General features: G+C 42.1%; 1 protein-coding gene across 2 annotated transcripts in view; it reads left to right on the plus strand.

Annotated features, from left to right (window-relative positions):
• The window catches only part of LOC134205583 (NADP-dependent malic enzyme), a 63,434-nt gene extending 53,528 nt beyond the window's left edge, over positions 1–9,906 (plus strand). For both annotated transcript variants that reach the window (XM_062680950.1, XM_062680949.1), the window contains 2 exons: positions 7,739–8,672; positions 8,734–9,906. In XM_062680950.1, coding sequence (XP_062536934.1) covers positions 7,739–8,672; positions 8,734–9,413 — 1,614 coding nt within the window. In that variant the 3' untranslated portion in view covers positions 9,414–9,906. The remainder of the gene's footprint in view (positions 1–7,738; positions 8,673–8,733) is intronic.
• Positions 9,907–19,878: the final 9,972 nt, after the last annotated feature.

Genomic DNA, 19,878 nt, shown 5'->3' on the forward strand with positions numbered 1-19,878 from the left:
ATATGTGCCATCACAAATATTGCCCTCCGCTCGCTTTCAAATCGACTTCTATAAAAACATTCTTCAATTGCCAATTGCCAATTAAAATCCAAGTCCAATCCAAATTCAAACCAAATTCAATTCAAATCCAATCCAAATCAAGTCTAAATCCAAATTCTAATCCAAATCAAATACCAAACCACATTCAATCCAATCCAAATATAATCAAAATACAATCCACCCAATTAAAATCTAAATCCAATCCAAATTCAAACCTAATTCAATCCAAATCCAATCCAAATCAAATCTAAATCCAAATTCAAATCCAAATCAAATCCCAAACCAAATTCAATCCAATCCAAATATAATCAAAATACAATCCACCCAAATAAAATCTGAATCCAATCCAAATCCAATCCAAATCCAATCCAAATCCAATCCAAATCCAATCCAAATCCAATCCAAATCCAATCCAAATCCAATCCAAATCCAATCCAATCCAAATCCAAATCCAATCCAAATCCAAATCCAAATCCAAATCCAATCCAATCCAAATCCAAATCCAATCCAAATCCAAACCAATCCAAATCCAATCCAAATCCAATCCAAATCCAATCCAAATCCAATCCAATCCACATCCAATCCAAATCCAATCCAAATCCAATCCAAAACCAAATTCAATCCAATCCAAATCAATACAATCCACCCAATTACAATCTAAATCCAATCCAAATGAAATCCAAATCCAATTCAAATTCAAATCAAATCCAATATAATTTCATTTATTTAGTTAACATCTAAACAGATAACACTGAACCAACAATTTGACGCCACAATGCACGGTTCGAGGCCGCATCTCTCCATCCTCGGATACGCCCCACGCTCACCAAGTCGTTCTGCACCTGGTCTGCCCATCTCGCTCGCTGCGCTCCACGCCGTCTCGTACCTGCCGGATCGGAAGCGAACACCATCTTTGCAGGGTTGCTGTCCGGCATTCTTGCAACATGTCCTGCCCATCGTACCCTTCCGGCTTTAGCTACCTTCTGGATACTGGGTTCGCCGTAGAGTTGGGCGAGCTCATGGTTAATTCAAATCCAATATAAATCCTATCCAAATAAAATCCAAATCCAATCCAAATCCAATCAAAATCCAATCCAAATCCAATCCAAATCCAATCCAAATCCAATCAAAATTCAATCTGAATCCAATCCAAATCCAATCCAAATCAAATCCAATCCAAACTCAATCCAAATCCAATCCAAATCTAATCCAAATCCAATCCAAATCCAATCCAAATCCAATCCAAATCCAATCTAAATCAAATCCAAATCCAATCCCAATTCAATCCAAATCCAATCCAAATCCAATCCGAATCTAATCCAAATTCAATCCAAATCCAATCCAAATCTAATCTAAATCTAAATCCATTCTAAACCCAATCCAAATCCAATCCAAATCTAATCTAAATCTAAATCCAATCAAAATCCAATTCAAATCCAATACAAATCAAATCCAAGTCCAATTCAAATTCAATCCAAATCCAATCAAAATCTAAATTTAACCCAAATCTGAATCTTATCTAAATCCTATCCAAATCCAATCCAAATCTAATCTAAATCTAGATCCAATCAAAATCCAATCCAAATCCAATCCAAATCCAATCCAAATCTAATCCAAATCCAATCCGAATCGAATTGAAATCCAATCCAAATCTAATCCAAATCCAAACAAAATCCAATCTAAATTCAATCCGAATCTAATCAAATTCCAATCCAAATCCAATCTTAATCCAATCCAAATCCAATCCCAATCCAAATTAAATCTAAATCCAATCCAAATCCAATCCAAATTCAATTCAAATCCAATCCCAATTCAATCCAAATCCAATCCAAATTCAATTCAAATCCAATCTAAATCCAATTCAAATCCCATACAAATCAAATCCAAGTCCAATCCAAATCCAATCCAAATCCAATCCAAATCTAAATCCAATCTAAATCCAATCCAAATCCAATCTAAATCTAATCCAAATCTACTCTAAACTCAAATCCAATCTTAATCCAATCCAAATCTAATCCAAATCCAATCCAAATCCAATCCAAATCTCATCCAAACCCAATCCAAATTCAATCTTAATCTAATCCAAATCTAATCCAAATTCAAACAAAATCCAATCCAAATTCAATCCAAATCCAATCAAAATCAAATCCGAGTCCAATCCAAAAACAATCTAAATCCAATCCAAATATAATCTAAATCTAAATCCAATCTAAATCCAATCCAAATCTAATCCAAATTCAATTCAAATCCAATCCAAATATAATCCAAATCCTATCCAAATATAATCCAAATACTATCCAAATATAATCCAAATCCAATTCAAATCCCATCCAATTCCAATCTAAATCCAATCCAAATCCAAATCCAATCCAATCCAAGTTAATTCAAATCCAATCCAAATTTAATCCAAATCCTATCCAAATATAATCCAAATCCAATTCAAATCCAATCCAAATCCAATCTAAATCCAATACAAATCCAATCTAATTCCAATCTGAATCCAATCCAAATCCAATCCGAATCCAATCCAAATCCAATCAAAATCCAATCCAAGTCCAATCCAAATCCAATCCAGATCCAATCTAAATCTAAATCCAAATCTGATCCAAATTCAATCCAATTCCAATCCAAATCCTATCCAAATCTAATCCAAATCCAATCCAAATCTAGTCCAAATCCAATACAAATCTAATCCCAATCCAATCCCAATCCAATCCAAAATCTGAACCCAATCTAAATCCAATCCAAATTTAATTCAAATCCAATCCAAATCCAATACAAATCAAATCCAAATCCAATCCAGATCCAACCCAAATCCAATCCAAATCCAATCCGAATCTAATTCAAATCCAATCCAAATCTAATCCAAATCCAATCCAAATCTAATCTAAATCTAAATCCAATCTAAATCAAATCCAAATCCAATCCAAATCTAATCCAAATTCAATTTAAATCCAATCCAAATTTAATCCAAATCCTATCCAAATATAATCCAAATCCAATTCAAATCCAATCCAAATCCAATCTAAATCCAATCCAAATCTTATCCAAATCCAAATCCAATCCACATCTAATCCCAATCCAATGAAAATCCAATCCAAATCCAATCCAGATCCAATTCAAATCTAAATCCAAATCTGATCCAAATCCAATTCAATTCCAATCCAAATCCAATCCAAATCCAATCCAAATCAAATCCAAATCCAATCCAAATCCAATCCAAAACCAATCCAAATCCAATCCAAATTCAATCCAAATACAATCGAAATCCAATCCAAATCCAACCCTAATCCAATCTAAATCCAATCCAAATCCAATATAATTCCAATCCAAATCCATTTGGATCCAAATATCCAATCCAAATCCAATCCAAATCCAATCCAAATCCAATCCAAATCCAATCCAAATCCAATCCAAATCCAATCCAAATCCAATCCAAATCCAATCCAAATCCAATCCAAATCCAATCCAAATCCAATCCAAATCCAATTCAAATCCAATTCAAATCCAATCCAAATCCAATCCAAATCCAATCCAAATCCAATCCAAATCGAATCCAAATCCAATCCAAATCCAATCCAAATATAATCCAAATCCAATTCAAATCCAATCCATATCCAATCCAAATACAATTTAAATCCAATCCAAATCCAACCTAATCCAATCCAAATCCAATCTAAATCCAATCCAAATTCAATTCAAATCTCATCCAAATCCAATCTACATCCAATGCAAATCCAATCCGAATACAATCCAAATCCAATCCAAATCCAATCCAAATCCAATCCAAATCCAATCCAAATCCAATCCAAATCCAATCCAAATCCAATCCAAATCCAATCCAAATCCAAATCCAATCTAAATCCAATCTAAATCCAATCCAAATCCAATCCAAATCCAATCCAAATCCAATCCAAATCCAATCCAAATCCAATCCAAATCCAATCCAAATCCAATCCAAATCCAATCCAAATTCAATCCTAATCGAATCCAAATCTAATCCAAATCCAATCCAAATCCAATCCAAATATAATCCAAATCCAATTCAAATCCAATCCGAATCCAATCCAAATCCAATCTAAATCCAATCCAAATCCAATCAAAATCCAATCCTAATCCAATCCAAATCCAACCCAAATCAAATCTAAATCCAATCCAAATCCAATTCAAATCTCATCCAAATCCAATCCAAATCCAATCCAAATCCAATCCAAATCCAATTCAAATCCAATTCAAATCCAATCCAAATCCAATCCAAATCCAATCCAAATCCAAATCGAATCCAAATCCAATCCAAATCCAATCCAAATCCAATCCAAATATAATCCAAATCCAATTCAAATCCAATCCATATCCAATCCAAATCCAATTTAAATCCAATCCAAATCCAACCTAATCCAATCCAAATCCAATCTAAATCCAATCCAAATTCAATTCAAATCTCATCCAAATCCAATCTACATCCAATGCAAATCCAATCCGAATACAATCAAAATCCAATCCAAATCCAATCCAAATCCAATCCAAATCCAATCCAAATCCAATCCAAATCCAATCCAAATCCAATCCAAATCCAATCCAAATCCAAATCCAATCCAAATCCAATCTAAATCCAATCTAAATCCAATCCAAATCCAATCCAAATCCAATCCAAATCCAATCCAAATCCAATCCAAATCCAATCCAAATCCAATCCAAATCCAATCCAAATCCAATCCAAATCCAATCCAAATCGAATCCAAATCCAATCCAAATCCAATCCAAATCCAATCCAAATCCAATCCAAATCCAATTCAAATCCAATCCGAATCCAATCCAAATCCAATCTAAATCCAATCCAAATCCAATCAAAATCCAATCCTAATCCAATCCAAATCCAACCCAAATCCAATCTAAATCCAATCCAAATCCAATTCAAATCTCATCCAAATCCAATCCAAATCCATTCTACATCCAATGCAAATCCAAATCCGAAAACAATCAAAATCCAATCCAAATCCAATCCAAATACAATCCATATCCAATCCAAATCCAATCCAAATCCAATCCAAATCCAATCCAAATCCAATCCAATTCCAATCCAAATCCAATCCAATCCAAATCCAATTAAAATCCAATCCAAATCCAATCCAAACCCAATCCAAATCCAATCCAAATCCAATCCAAATCCAATCCAAATCCAATCCAAATCGAATCCAAATCTAATCCAAATCCAATTCAAATCCAATCCAAACATAATCCAAACCAACCAAATCCAAACCAATCCAAACCAATCAAACCAATCCAAACCAATCCATCCAATCCAAATCTAATCCAAATCCAATCCAAATCTAATCCAAATCCAATCCAAATCCAACCCAAATCCAATCTAAATCCAATCCAAATCCAATTCAAATCCCATCCAAATCCAATCCAAATCCAATCTACATCCAATGCAAATCCAATCCGAATACAATCAAAACCCAATACAAATCCAATCCAAATCCAATCCACATCCAATCCAAATCCAATCCAAATCCGATCCAAACCCAATCCAAATCCAATCCAAATCCCATCCAAATCCAATGCAAATCCAATCTACATCCAATCCAAATCCAATACAATTCCAATCCACATCCAATCCAAATCCAATCCACATCCAACCCAAATCCTATCCAAATCCAACCCAATTCCAATCCAAATCAAATCCGAATACAAACCTAATTCGATACAAATCGAATCGAAATCCAATACAAATGCAATCCAATCAAAATGCAATCCAAATCCAATCCAAATATCATCAAAACCCATAATTTCTTGTCGAAACTAAATTCTTGACAATTTTTGAGGTGACAAAATTGGGTCGAAAACGTGATAAAATCGGGGGTAGACAAAATCGTGTCAGTACTGTACCATCAAAAGCCAATTCAAATATCATCAAAATCCAATCCAAAACTAATTAAAATCCAATCCAAATCCAAATCTAATTGAAATACAATCCAATCCAATCCAAATCCTATTCCAATCCAAACCAAATCCAATCCAAATCTATTTCAAATCCAATCCACATCCAATACCTTCAAAATCCGTAATTTCTTGTCGAAAAAGCTTACTAAATTACTAAGTTCTTGACAATTTTTGGGGTGACAAAATCGGATCGAAAACGTGATAAAATCTGGGATACACAAAATCGGGGAGTGACATAACCGCGTCAATACTGTACCATCAAAATCCAATCCAAAATTAATTCTAAACTAATCCAAATTTGATCAAAATGCAACCTAATCGAACTACAATCCAATCCCAATCCAAATTCAATCTTACATTGGGGATATAATTGATGGGATAGGAAAAAGGTGTAAGTGACAAAGTATTAGATTCAAACAAGCAAGTTGCAAATTGTATGATAAATAATATGGAAAAAATAAGGATCGTCACATTGTTCATTACTGCAAAGTTCTAAAAACCATATTATGTACTTAACTCCAAGTTTATCAAAACGTTGCTTACACTCTTTTACTTCTAATCTCCTTGATTAATTATCAACAACCTTTCACTGTGGAGCGTTTTCTATCCACGCATATGCGTTAATATAAACCCCTCAGTGTGATCATCAATGAGGACTTAATTGGCATTAATCTAGCGGTCTTGCACTTTGGCGACACTCAATCGGTGATTACGGGCCCTGCCGCGATATCGATTAGCGTAAGGACCTCCCAAGTTGCAAAACCAATTGGCAGAGCAACAGACACCTGTGAAGGTTCAGAAATTGGACGGCCATCCACTAAGTTGCTCATTGACCAACGGCTCTCGTCTAATCGTCTCTTGCAAACGCATACTACTTATTAGGTGCAATAAAATTATAAATCAATTAGTCACACGCAAGTAATCAGTTTATCGCTTGACACTCTTGCAAAAGGTGGCGAAACCTGCAGACATGTTGTTGTAAGATCAAGTTACATTCGTTAGTCACGTTGCACTCGAATCGAGTATGTGCCATCCTATATCGGTTGCGATGGAATAGTTTCATAGACTTGCCTTTCATAAACTTGATCAAGTTCGCTCTAGTACAAATAAAATAAAGACAAAGGAAATTCAAATAGATATTAATGATAACTTATTTTATTACCATCATCGATTGAAGGTCTTAATCGAGAGAATAACTACCACTCATCATGTAAAATAATCGTCATCCCAGCATATGATGCAAAGACAAATTACGACAAGTAACGCATCACACATTGTTAAGTAAACGACGCTTACAAGCACCTTCAGCAAACAAAGCGCGATTAACGTCATTGAAGTTCGCACTTTTGGCGGAAGTTGTGTGTCAGCAAGTTCTCCCATAATAAAACTACCGTCGTCAGAGCTTTCGATGACGGCAAACGCACCATGACTCGATAAATTTTAAAGAAATTTGTATGAAAAATGAATAAATTCCCCATTGATCTGCTTATACACCTACTTCAAGTTAGTGTGTCGTTTTACCTTTCGCGAACCGCAAACCAGTTTGCCGAATTGTGTCGATTATCGCTTTGGCCTTGGTCATGGTCGTTACGTTTGCTAATTCTGTATTTCGGTTCTCCTCTCCTCCTCTCTTTCTCAAAGCCCGTTGCCGTCGTCATCAGTGGAAACATTCGATTCATTCACGAAGCAAAAATCGCCGGAATTATGCAACACCTGTTAATGCAATTTTCACTTCTCTCTTTCTAATCTTCAGGGTTTGGCGTTCACGATCGAGGAACGTCAGGCGTTGGGTCTTCATGGTTTGCTGCCGGCTACCGTGCGTACCGAAGAGGAACAGGTTCAGCATTGTTTGACACTGTTGAATCGCTATGAAAATGATCTGGACAAGTACATCTATCTGGTTGGACTGTTGGACCGTAATGAGCGACTGTTCTACCGAGTGCTGTCCTCGGATATCGGCAACATGATGCCGCTGGTCTACACCCCAACGGTGGGATTGGCTTGCCAGAAGTACAGCATGATCTACCAGCAGCCCAAGGGCATGTACATCACGATCAACGATAAGGGCCATGTCTACGATGTGCTGAAGAACTGGCCTGAGCGAGACGTACGCGCTATCTGTGTCACCGATGGTGAACGAATTCTGGGTTTGGGAGATCTGGGTGCCAACGGTATGGGAATTCCTGTCGGAAAGCTCGCCCTCTACACGGCTTTGGCAGGAATCAAACCGCACCAGTGCCTACCCGTCACCCTGGATGTTGGAACCAACACCCAAAGCATCCTGGATGATCCTCTGTACGTTGGACTCCGGCACAAGCGAGTTACCGGTGAAGCGTACGACGAATTTATTGAAGAATTCATGCAAGCCGCCGTGCGACGGTTCGGCCGTAACTGCCTGATTCAGTTCGAAGACTTCGGAAATTCCAATGCTTTCCGGTTTCAGGACAAATACCGTGACAACTACTGTACCTTCAACGATGACATCCAAGGAACCGCCTCCGTCGCCGTTGCCGGTCTGTTCGCTTCGCTACGCGTCACCAAGACCAAGCTCAGCGAAAACACGGTTCTTTTCCAAGGTGCCGGTGAAGCCGCTCTCGGCATCGCCGAGCTCTGTGTTATGGCTTTGCGACAGGACGGATTGAGCGAACAGGATGCTCGCAAGCGAATTTGGCTGGTGGACAGCAAGGGTAAGTTCAATCACATTGACGAAGTTCCTTCATGATCACTAAGAACCTTTTTTTCCCGCAGGTCTAATTGTCAAGGATCGCCCGAAGGGTGGTATCTCCGGGCACAAGCACCGATTTGCTCACGACCATGCCCCGGTCGACACACTGGCCGAAGCCGTCAAGGTGGTGAAGCCCACCGTAATTATTGGTGCAGCTGCCATTGCTGGAGCCTTTACACCGGAAATCATCCGTACCATGGCTGAGTTGAACGAGCGTCCGATTATCTTTGCACTCTCGAATCCAACCAGCAAAGCTGAATGCACAGCTGAGCAAGCTTACGAGTACACCGATGGCCGTTGCGTGTTCGCTTCCGGTTCGCCGTTCGCTCCGGTGACATACAAGGGAAAAACCTACCACCCGGGTCAAGGTAACAATTCGTACATTTTCCCCGGAGTTGCCTTGGGAGTGATCTGTGCCGGTGCAGCCACCATTCCGGAAGATATCTTCCTCATCTCAGCTCAACGCTTGGCGGAAATCGTCACCGAAGATGACCTGGAGAAAGGCAGCCTATACCCACCACTGGAAATGATCCAGGATTGCTCCATCAAAATTGCCGTGCGTATTATGGAGTATGCTTATCAGAACGGACTCGCATGCACCAAGCCGGAACCAAGTGATAAGGAAGCATTCATCCGCTCTCAGATGTACGATCTCGCCTACAAATCTTCTCTGCCAGCCATGTATGCCTGGCCGAAATTGTAAGCGTGGACTGTAGGGTCGTTCTTGTTTTTTGTACATTTTGTTGTGTTTTTAAACATGTCTTTCAAATTTATTGTTATACACTCAAAAACGCAAAGAATGATTTCAAGTGGGTTTTAGGTTTTCATGTCTTGCTTCGTTAAAAATGTCCGCAATTTTGTTCGAATTTGCGCAGGTAATATTTTTAAGCTATCCTCCATTTGAAAGAAAAATCCGCGCTTTTGAAAATATATCTTCTTTATTTTATTTTATTTTTTGTTTGTGCTTGTAAAATTATCCAAGTCTATGCTAATAAATGTGCTTGTCGGTAGGTATTCGTATTCTTACATCACGTTCTCATCAAATAACATACACTACACACATCAAAAAAAGTTTATAAATGTAATTTATTCGAACCAATATATGATAAGACAATGTTGCCTAGTAGGTATGTATGGTCAACAGCTAGCTGATGTATGGTACTACAACTGAATAAATGTAAGTGGCTATCGAGTAAGTGGCTATCAGTGTATTGAAAATTTATTAAATCCGAAAGAATTACATTTCCTCTCTTAGTTCTTCAGTTGGGACACTAAAACATTCATTTAAGGTCACTCCTGACAGAATCCAAGTTTCAAAGTGCTCGCGTTTTCGGGGGCACACCACTCGATGCGGAGTCGGCGTACAACTGTCATTTTTGTTGATTCAGCTTTGCTGCGTCGCAGCATGCGTGAAAACATAAAAATGGCAGTTGTACGCCGACTCCGCATCGAGTGGTGTGCCCCCGAAAACGCGAGCACTTTGAAACTTGGATTGTGTCAGGAGTGACCTTAATCAAATATTATCCATCTTTATCTGTTATCAATATTGAAAGTTTTATGGACCTGTTGTCAATGTTGGGTATGATTGTAGCCACTTATTTTTCAATCACAGAAACCTGCGGGTTGCTTGAGCCCAACTTACCGGACTCTTTTGTCCTAAACCATGGTCTAGTAAAGACGGAATCAAATTAGTTCTATTATAATAAAAAAAACAAGTTTTCTCTATTAACGATCCTGAAATACAAAACGCATCCGAAAAGCAGAGCAGCGGGTCGGGATGCCACAAAGTTCGATGTCTTTAACCTCTTGTGCCTCGAAGACTGTTGAGAGAATGGTTAACGCCGACTTAGAGAGAAGCTAGTCGTTGGAAGCTTCGGTCATCAACAGCATGTTTTTCGCCGAGCTTGCCCAGCTTTTCGGACAACTTGCTTCACAACGCGTATGAAGATTACAATCATGTTGACCTGGTATCACTCGACATCACCAAAGCCTGGAGTAGGATCTGGACTCCATTGGTCCTCCGTAAACTCCAAGAATGGGGAACATGCTAGCCTTCATCGAAAACTTTTTCACCGGAAGAAACTTCCAGCGCTGAACGGCGGCACCGCATCCATCGAGTTCGCTGCAGAAACTGGAGTACCTCATTGCCATAAACGGTCTCTTCGACATACTACCGGCAAATGTATTCCTGTTTTTATACGCCGACGACATTCTACTTGTCGTCGTCAGGACGAACCAGGATAAAGGTTCCCCCAAACACATACGATGCGACAGTCGCGACGCGATTCTATCGCTTGGCGACAGCGATTCTGTCGCCATTGGTATGGAAGCGTAAATATAGCATTGCTGGCAGCGATCGAACGATAGAACCGCGGCGATGAAATCGCTTAGGTCTGGGGGAGCCTTAAAAATACAAGCTGCGGTAAGTGCCATCGCGAATTCGTCATACTTCAACCTTCGTGGTTTTGTTTGATAATGTAACTCAAGTAACTAAATGCAGAGCCAAATTGCAACAATCTGGATTTGTGGTTAGCCAGTTGTGTGGCCCTGAATGGCCGGAACGAAGTTATGACAGCGACTCTCCGTGGATGCGTGTGCACGCTGCGGAGGTCTGACTGGAAGGGGGCAAAGTCATGGCTTGCTGCTCGCCGATTGACACGCTGATGTGTGATTCTATTAACACATGGTTATTTGGTTCTTTCATCTCGTGCTCTTGAAAAAAAAATATCGGAAAAGCACGTGGTTTACAAAATGGCCGATTTCTGGCTTTATTCTATAATCACCTTAAGCCACAAACCATTTTTCCAGCGGTCTTTCAGACGCGCCACCACAAACCATTTTCCGACGGTCTTCGAGACGCGTCTTGTGATTTAGCAAACCACAAACCATTTTTCGACGGTCTTCGAGACGCGTCTTGTGATTTAGCAAACCAAAAACCATTTTCCGACGGTCTTCGAGACGCGTCTTGTGATTTAGCAAGCCACAAACCATTTTCCGACGGTCTTTGAGACGCATCTTTTGATTTAGCAAACCACAACCCATTTTCCGTCGGTCTTCAAGATGCGTCTTGTGATTTAGCAAGCCACAAACCATTTTCCGACGGTCTTCGAGACGCGTCTTGTGATTTAGCAAACCACAACCCGTTTTCCGACGGTCTTCAAGATGCGTCTTGTGATTTAGCAAACCACAAACCATTTTTCGACGGTCTTCGAGACGCGTCTTGTGATTGCGCAAACCACAACCCATTTCCCGACGGTCTTCGAGACGCGTCTTGTGATTGCGCAAACCACAACCCATTTCCCGACGGTCTTCGAGACGCCTCTTGCGATTTAGCAAACCACTAACCATTTTCCGACGGTCTTCGAGACGCGTCTTATGATTTAGCAAGCCACAAACCATTTTCCGACGGTCTTCGAGACGCGCCTTGTGATTTTGCAAACTGAAATATTAGGGATCCTATATTAAGAGATGTGCGAATTCTTTTCCAGACGATTTAGCAACGCTGTTACTTTCGTAAACAAACGCTGCCAGCACTTGCCGCAGTGAAAAATGTTTAGGCTTGCACATGACTTTACATTCGAAGACACTTTTTGATTATTTTATCTATCCTCTAGCAGAGCATTTTCGCTAAAATTAAAGAGCAATACGAATGAACGCACGACATAAGGCATTAACTAGACTACTTTTACTTACGAAAGCAAAACAAATTGTTTATTCGATAAAACTTTGCATAAAATCCATTTCACCAAAATCGCAATACCTTTCGATCTGCAACAATAACGATGTTCATTTGGCTCAGATTTTGACAGTTCTCAATGCTCGATTGGCTCAAGATGGCCGCTTTCGCATATCTCTGAATGTAGGATCCCTATGAAATATATAACTCGTCACAATTTAACCACTTGGATTCAACTCACCTCATGAAATCAGCGACAGGATCCAAAAAATACACTGACAGGATCGCCAAAATGTGTGGCCCTGAATGGCCGGAACGAAGTTGTGACAGCGACTCTCCGTGTGCACACCGCGGAAGGCATTTTATAAAGTGTTATTATGGTCGGGACAACGGACACGACAATAAAACCCGGAACATTTACGGAGCAAAAACAAAACGTGTTCTTTATTTACTGTTGAGTGTTCAGATACAAAGTTGAAAGCTCGATACGTTTGTCAGTTACAGAGTTCATAGTCGTAGTCGAGATATATACTATCGGTGGGGGCACAAAGCAGGGTTTGCAGACTTAACACGCCCGCTCAAACACTGCAGTTTCCAACTCCCAGACTAGCACGAAGATTTCTGAATGCTGGAGCCGGTAGACTTTTTGTCAAAATATCTGCTTGCTGCATCTTGGAAGGAACGTAGATGATCTTGATGCAGCCTTTCTCCACAAGCTCCCGTACGTAGAAATGCTTGAGATCAACATGTTTCAATCGGCCCGAGTCCTTGGGGTTGGATGCAATTTTGATTGCGGACTGATTGTCCTCGAGGAATAGGGTTGGTTCACTTGACGACCACCCTAAATCACGCAAGACACGAGTAAGCCACTGACTGTGACACCCAGCACTGCATAGAGCCTCCAATACGGCTTCAGTCGACGATAGAGACACCATCGGTTGCTTCTTAGATGTCCAACTGACGCTTGAGCCAAATATCTTGAAAAGTGCTCCTGATATCGATCGTCGATCCGTAGATCACTGGCCCAATCAGCATCTGTCTTTGTAAATCAAACCGAAATCAAGCGTCAGTTCACTTCCGACACATTCATAGTCAGCTTTGGACAGTCAATACTCAGTTGAATATTAGTCATTGAATATTTATGCACATTTTACAAATTGATAAATTATCTGAAATCTGAACACGTTTCAAATGAGTAAAGTGATTTATCACACAGGACTGAATCCGATTTTCATCCGCGAGGCACTTTCAACGGTAAACATCAACATAAACAATGCTAATTATGTTTTTCTGCACATAGTAAACACACTCAGTGACAGTCGAATGAATGAGTTCGTGGAGTAGTCGTCTGACTATGTCATTCTATGTTTTGAATATTCATGCGATGTTTGTCAAAATTCGGACCGAAGTTGCTTCATGAAGATGAATATTTTTAGCTCTGTTTCAAAATTCTTTCGGGCTCTTCTCCTTTGGGAAGATCCTTTAATTACGTAACGCAAAAATTGGGTGTTTTCAACCCCCCTCCCCCCTATGTCACACTTTTTGTATGAAGCATCTAAAAATCATGTATGGGTCGTCACACTTCGCCCAACCCCCTCCCCCTCTAAGCGTTTCGTAATTTATGGACGCTCCCTTTCGCTAATTTCAAACGGTTTTCCATCGGTGTCGATATCGGACAGCAATCATCCACTTGGAAGCGGCACAGGAGACTTTCCATGTAATGACGCTGGCTGATACGCATGGTTTTCTTTTCCACGTCTCTGTCGATCTTCATCCCGAGAAAATTACGGACTTCTCCCAAATCGACCATCTCAAATTTTCTCGCGAGGCATGCCTTCACCGTATTTACAAGCTTTTCTAACGGACTAACAACCAGCACATCATCGACGTACAGAACCAAGATGACCTGACCCTTTCCGGAACCACGGACGAAGAGACAAAGATCGTTGGAGCTTCTCTTGAAACCTAGTTGCTTTACAAATATATCGAAGCATTTGTTCCATTGCCTCGATGCTTGCTTTAGCCCGTAAAGCGATCGTTAAAAACGACATACACGATCTGCCTTCTGACTGAAACCCTCCGGCTGCTGCATATAATTTTTTCCGCCAATTTGCCGTTTAGGAGAGCCGTCTTTACGTTCATTTTATGAACGACCATTCGTTCGCGATTCGTTATCGCCAGTACTGCCCGCAGCGTGTCCAGCCGAGCTACCGGAGAATAGGTTTCCGAATAGTCAAAATCACGCTTCTGGCTATCCTCGCTTTGTATCGAGGTGGTTGTCCATCTTCACCGGGTTTGACCTTGAAGATCCATTTGCACGAGATAGCACTTCGGCCTTCCGGTAGCTTTGTCAAGGTCCAAGTATCATTTCGCTCCAACGAATCCATTTCCTCCTTCATTGCCTGCCGCCACAAGTGCTCATCATCTCGGTTTGACAAGTCCGACAATCATGCTGGTAGATCTTCCACAAATGACAAAGCATTCAAAGCAAAACCCCAGTAAACCACATATCGTATATGAAATGATAAATTTTATCGCATATATTGCTATTTTCTTTCACATTCGTATATGACTGCTTATATAGATGGCTAAAATATGAATATTATTGTATATGATACCAGTGTAAGCAATATTTACGATTGCGTTTATGGAAGTCATAAACCTATATAAACAATATCAGTTTTATCGGATCAAATCGGAAATATCGTTTATGTATACAAATATTGTCATGCAAATCATATACCGATGTGCGTTGTACGTATATAGCTTCCACCTTCTGCGCGTTGAGCACTGAGCCACTGAACCTTACCGATTGAATTAATTTCAAAATTACTTACTCCATTCCATCTGATCTGCCAAAATTGCGATTATTGCCGGTGTACTTTTTCACTGCTAACCAGTATCGCTCAATATCTGCACTAACAATTTATCGAGCAACTAAAATGTAATTAAGTTGTAAACACAGTTCGAGAGTAAACACGATGAAAGACTGATGTTGACATTTCATAATCGTTCATACGTGGGTTGAATCGTTTGGAATGATGCGCAATCGTTGTTATGTACGAACATTATCAGGATAATCATAAGTTGTTATCATATACGATTCAAGCCACATTTGTACGCACAACAACAAGGGATCCGAATCGTATCAATGTAGTTCATATCGTACACTGAAGCTCTTGTCAATAATAAATCGCCATCTAGTTTATGATTGTCAAAATTTTGCTGCTTTTCAAGAGTTGCTGAGTAGCGCAGGGGCATCAGCCTTTAGTTCCAGAGGTCAAATGTTCGAGACAGGGTTGTTACCATTTATTTTTGCAAATATTCACTAAGTCGTATAAATGTTCATGGAAACTCGAGAAAGTTGTTATTTAGCCCGTATATGGCCTCCACTTTAGTAGGTATTTAGCGATTCGGTGCATTATATACATAATATCTTATGTGTATATGATGACCTATATCAATAGCAATAGGTATGAAAATGTTGACTGGGACTAGCACAATCCATTTCATAGTCCGCATGCCATACTGGGCCACTGCGGTCACGAAATGATCTTCGCGCCGAAACACTTCCATCATTCTGTCCAGAATTATCGTCCACAGTATCACTATCATCATCGGTCAAACTCGTCTAGTGTTCTTCTTCGTCATCTTCGGGACCTTCTTTGCCACAACTAGCATCTTCCTCGGTAACACTTACTTCATCATGGTTTACCATTTTAATCACATCACACTTCTTAATCTTTTCATCCTTGCTCGAAACTTGCGATTCTGAATTTGGCGACTCCACAAAAACGACGTCACGAGCCACTACGGTTGATCCCGTAGACGGATTACACACCCTGTAGCCTGATGGTACATAGCCAACAAATATGCCCTTCTAGGCTTTGGAGTCCAGTTTCTTGCGACGCTCTTTCGGGACGTGTACGTATGCGATACATCCAAACGTTCGCAGCCTTGACACATCTGGTCGCCGTCCATCCCACAGCTCAGCAGGAGTTTTATACGATTTATTTATCATCAGACTAAGGCCGGAGTGGCTTGTGCTGCACATAAAAGACTTCTCCATTCAGCTCGGTCCATGGCTGCACTACGCCAACCACGCAGTCTGCGGAGGGTCCGCAAGTCGTCCTCCACCTGATCGATCCACCTTGCCCGCTGTGCACCTCGCTTTCTTGTTCCCGTCGGATCGTTGTCGAGAACCATTTTCACCGGATTACTGTCCGACATTCTGGCTACGTGCCCGGCCCACCGCAGTCTTCCGATTTTCGCGGTGTGAACGAAGGATGGTTCTCCCAACAGCTGATGCAACTCGTGGTTCATTCGCCTCCTCCACGTACCGTCCGCCATCTGCACCCCACCATAGATGGTACGCAACACTTTCCTTTCGAAAACTCCCAGTGCGCGTTGGTCCTCCACGAGCATCGTCCAGGTCTCGTGCCCGTAGAAAACTACCGGTCTTATAAGCGTTTTGTAGATAGTCAGTTTGGTACGGCGGCGAACTCCATTCGATCGGAGCGTCTTGCGGAGTCCAAAGTACGTACGATTTCCAGCCACTATGCGTCTCCGAATTTCTCTGCTGGTATCGTTATCGGCGGTCACCAGTGAGCCCAAGTACACGAATTCTTCAACCACCTCGATTTCGTCACCACCGATAGAAACTCGTGGTGGGTGGCTCACATTTATCTCTCTTGAGCCTCTTCCTATCATGTACTTCGTCTTCGACGTGTTGATGACTAGTCCAATCCGTTTAGCTTCGCTTTTCAGTCTGATGTAGGCTTCCTCCATCCTCTCAAAGTTACGTGCCATGATATCAATGTCGTCGGCGAAACCAAATAACTGGACGGACTTCGTGAAAATCGTACCACTCGTGTCAATCCCTGCCCTTCGTATTACTCCCTCCAAAGCGATGTTGAATAGCAGACACGAAAGACCATCACCTTGCCGTAACCCTCTACGGGTTTCGAAGGGACTCGAGAATGCCCCTGAAACTCGAACTACGCACATCACCCGATCCATCGTCGCCTTGATCAACCGTATCAGTTTATCCGGAAATCCGTTTTCGTGCATTAGCTGCCATAGCTGGTCCCGATCGATTATATCATATGCGGCTTTGAAGTCGATAAATAGATGATGTGTGGGCACGTTGTATTCGCGGCATTTCTGCAATACATGACGTATGACGAACACCTGGTCTGTGGTAGAGCGTTCACCCATACATCCCGCCTGGTACTGCCCCACGAACTCTCTTGCAATTGGTGTTAGTCGACGGCATAAAATTTGGGAGAGTACCTTGTAGGCGGCGTTCAGCAATGTGATTGCGCGGTAGTTGCTACAATCCAGCTTATCACCCTTTTTGTAGATGGGACACACGATACCTTCCATCCACTCCTGCGGCAGAACCTCATCCTCCCAAACCTTGGTAATCACCCAGTGCAGCGCTCTAGCCAGTGCTTCACCACCGTGTTTAAACAGCTCTCCTGGTAGTTGGTCAACTCCAGGGGCTTTGTGGTTTTTCAGCCGGCCGATCTCCTCCTGGATTTCCTGGAGATTCGGAGCCGGAAGTCGCATGTCCTGCGCGCGTGCTCCTAGGTTCATTACCATACCGCCACCGTTGTCTGCCATATCGCCATTCAGGTGCTCTTCGTAGTGCTGCCGCCACATTTGGATCACCTCACGCTCGTTTGTAAGAAGGTTCCGTTTATGTCCTTACACATTTCGGGCCGTGGCACGTGGCCCTTACGTGAACGGTTCATCTTCTCATAGAACTTGCGTGCGTTATTAGCGCGGTACAGTTCCTCCGTCTCTTCACGGTCTCTATCTTCCTGCTGGCGCTTTTTCCTCCAGAAAATCGAAGTTTGTCTGTTACGCGCCCGTTTGTATCGTGCCTCGTTCGCCCTCGTGCGGTGTTGCAGCAATCTCGCCCATGCTGCATTCTTCTCCTCAACTAACTGCTCACATTCGCCGTCATACCAGTCGTTTCTTTGATCCGGAGCCACCGTGCCTAGTGCAGCGGTTGCGGTGCTTCCAATGGCGGATCGAATATCTCTCCAGCCATCTTCAAAAGATGCTGCGCCTAGCTGCTCTTCCGTTGGGAGTGCCACTTCCAGCTGCTGCGCGTAGTCTTAGGCTAGTCTACCGTCTTGTAGCCACCCAATGTTAAGCCACGGCGGACGACTCCGACGCGTGTTGAGAGTTTTATACGAATCGTTCGCAGATGACGGCCACCGGTTAACAATGCATGCAGCCGTCTCAACTGCCTGCACCCGGAACACCTTTTCAATCTTCGCATCTTCAAGCATAGTCAGCGCCCGCTCTCACAGTGTTCATTCGCTCACTGGTCCCATATTGCTGGGGCGTATATGGGACCGTGAATTCCACCTGTATCCCCTTTCGGCGGCAGAACGCTGCAAAAGCTTTACTCTGATATTCACCGCCGTTATCGCACTTAACCCGGGAAATTCTCTTCCCAAACTTAGCAGTGGCCACCGACTCATAATATTCGAACCAACCGAGTACTTCATCCTTGGTTTTCATCGGGAAGATCATAACGAAGTGGGTCCAATCATCCGTGAATGTCACGCTCGCCGTTACGGCCGATCAATGGGGCCACACACGTCGGAGTGAACGACCTCGAGAATACGCGATGACCGTTTGCCTTCGAAAACCGAAAAAGGTTGGCGCGTTTGTTTGCCAATGATGCATGGCTCACACACGATCACACTATCATCCGAACCACCGCACTGCATCGGTTGCAAACCATCGAGCATGTCCTTGTTCAGCAACTGTTCTAGCTGTCTCTTGTTTAGGTGCCCTAATCTACGGTGTAACAACTCGATACGTTTTGTAATACGACCGCAAGCTATCAACGAATCATTTTCGCATTCTTCGACTGTGTATAAGTTTAGTTCGTACATCTTTCCACAACGCGACCCAGTCGCAACCAGTTCGAAACCGTTCCAGATGTGTACTTTTCCATCACTAAACACTACCTTCACTACCTTGTTCGTGTGCCCGCGTTCTCGCACAATGCGTGACCACATGCTTGCCACATGTGGTCTGGACACTACCCCGGACAACCTAGTTTGGAGGATGTGTAAAGATGAAGTTAGCTGGAACGCCGTCTGGAATCGGCTATCGTCCAAATCGTCTCTGAGCTACATAGAGAGTGGCGCGTGGACTAGAGGAATGACTGGTTTAGGCGCAAATAAGAGGTGGTCCAGGGGTTCAAAGTCGGCTTCATTGGTCGAACCGGTGCCCTGTGTTCGAACTCGATCCTTTTATCCAACAAGTGGCCGCGCGAAAACAACATGGTATCGTCGCTCTCGCGGCGTCGGCCAACCGGGCGGGTTCCGAGCCCGAGGACGGAAAGGGTCCTCGTCAAGGCTGGGGCAGGCGTAGGCACCGTGTCGGCAAGTCCCTCTGTGTGCTGGCGAATAGGCCCTATCGCAGAAAGGTCAATTTGGGGTGCACGCGGCATCCTCATTCTTGA

This window comes from Armigeres subalbatus, chromosome 1 (genome assembly GCF_024139115.2).
Source record: "Armigeres subalbatus isolate Guangzhou_Male chromosome 1, GZ_Asu_2, whole genome shotgun sequence".
Lineage (NCBI taxonomy): Eukaryota > Metazoa > Arthropoda > Insecta > Diptera > Culicidae > Armigeres > Armigeres subalbatus.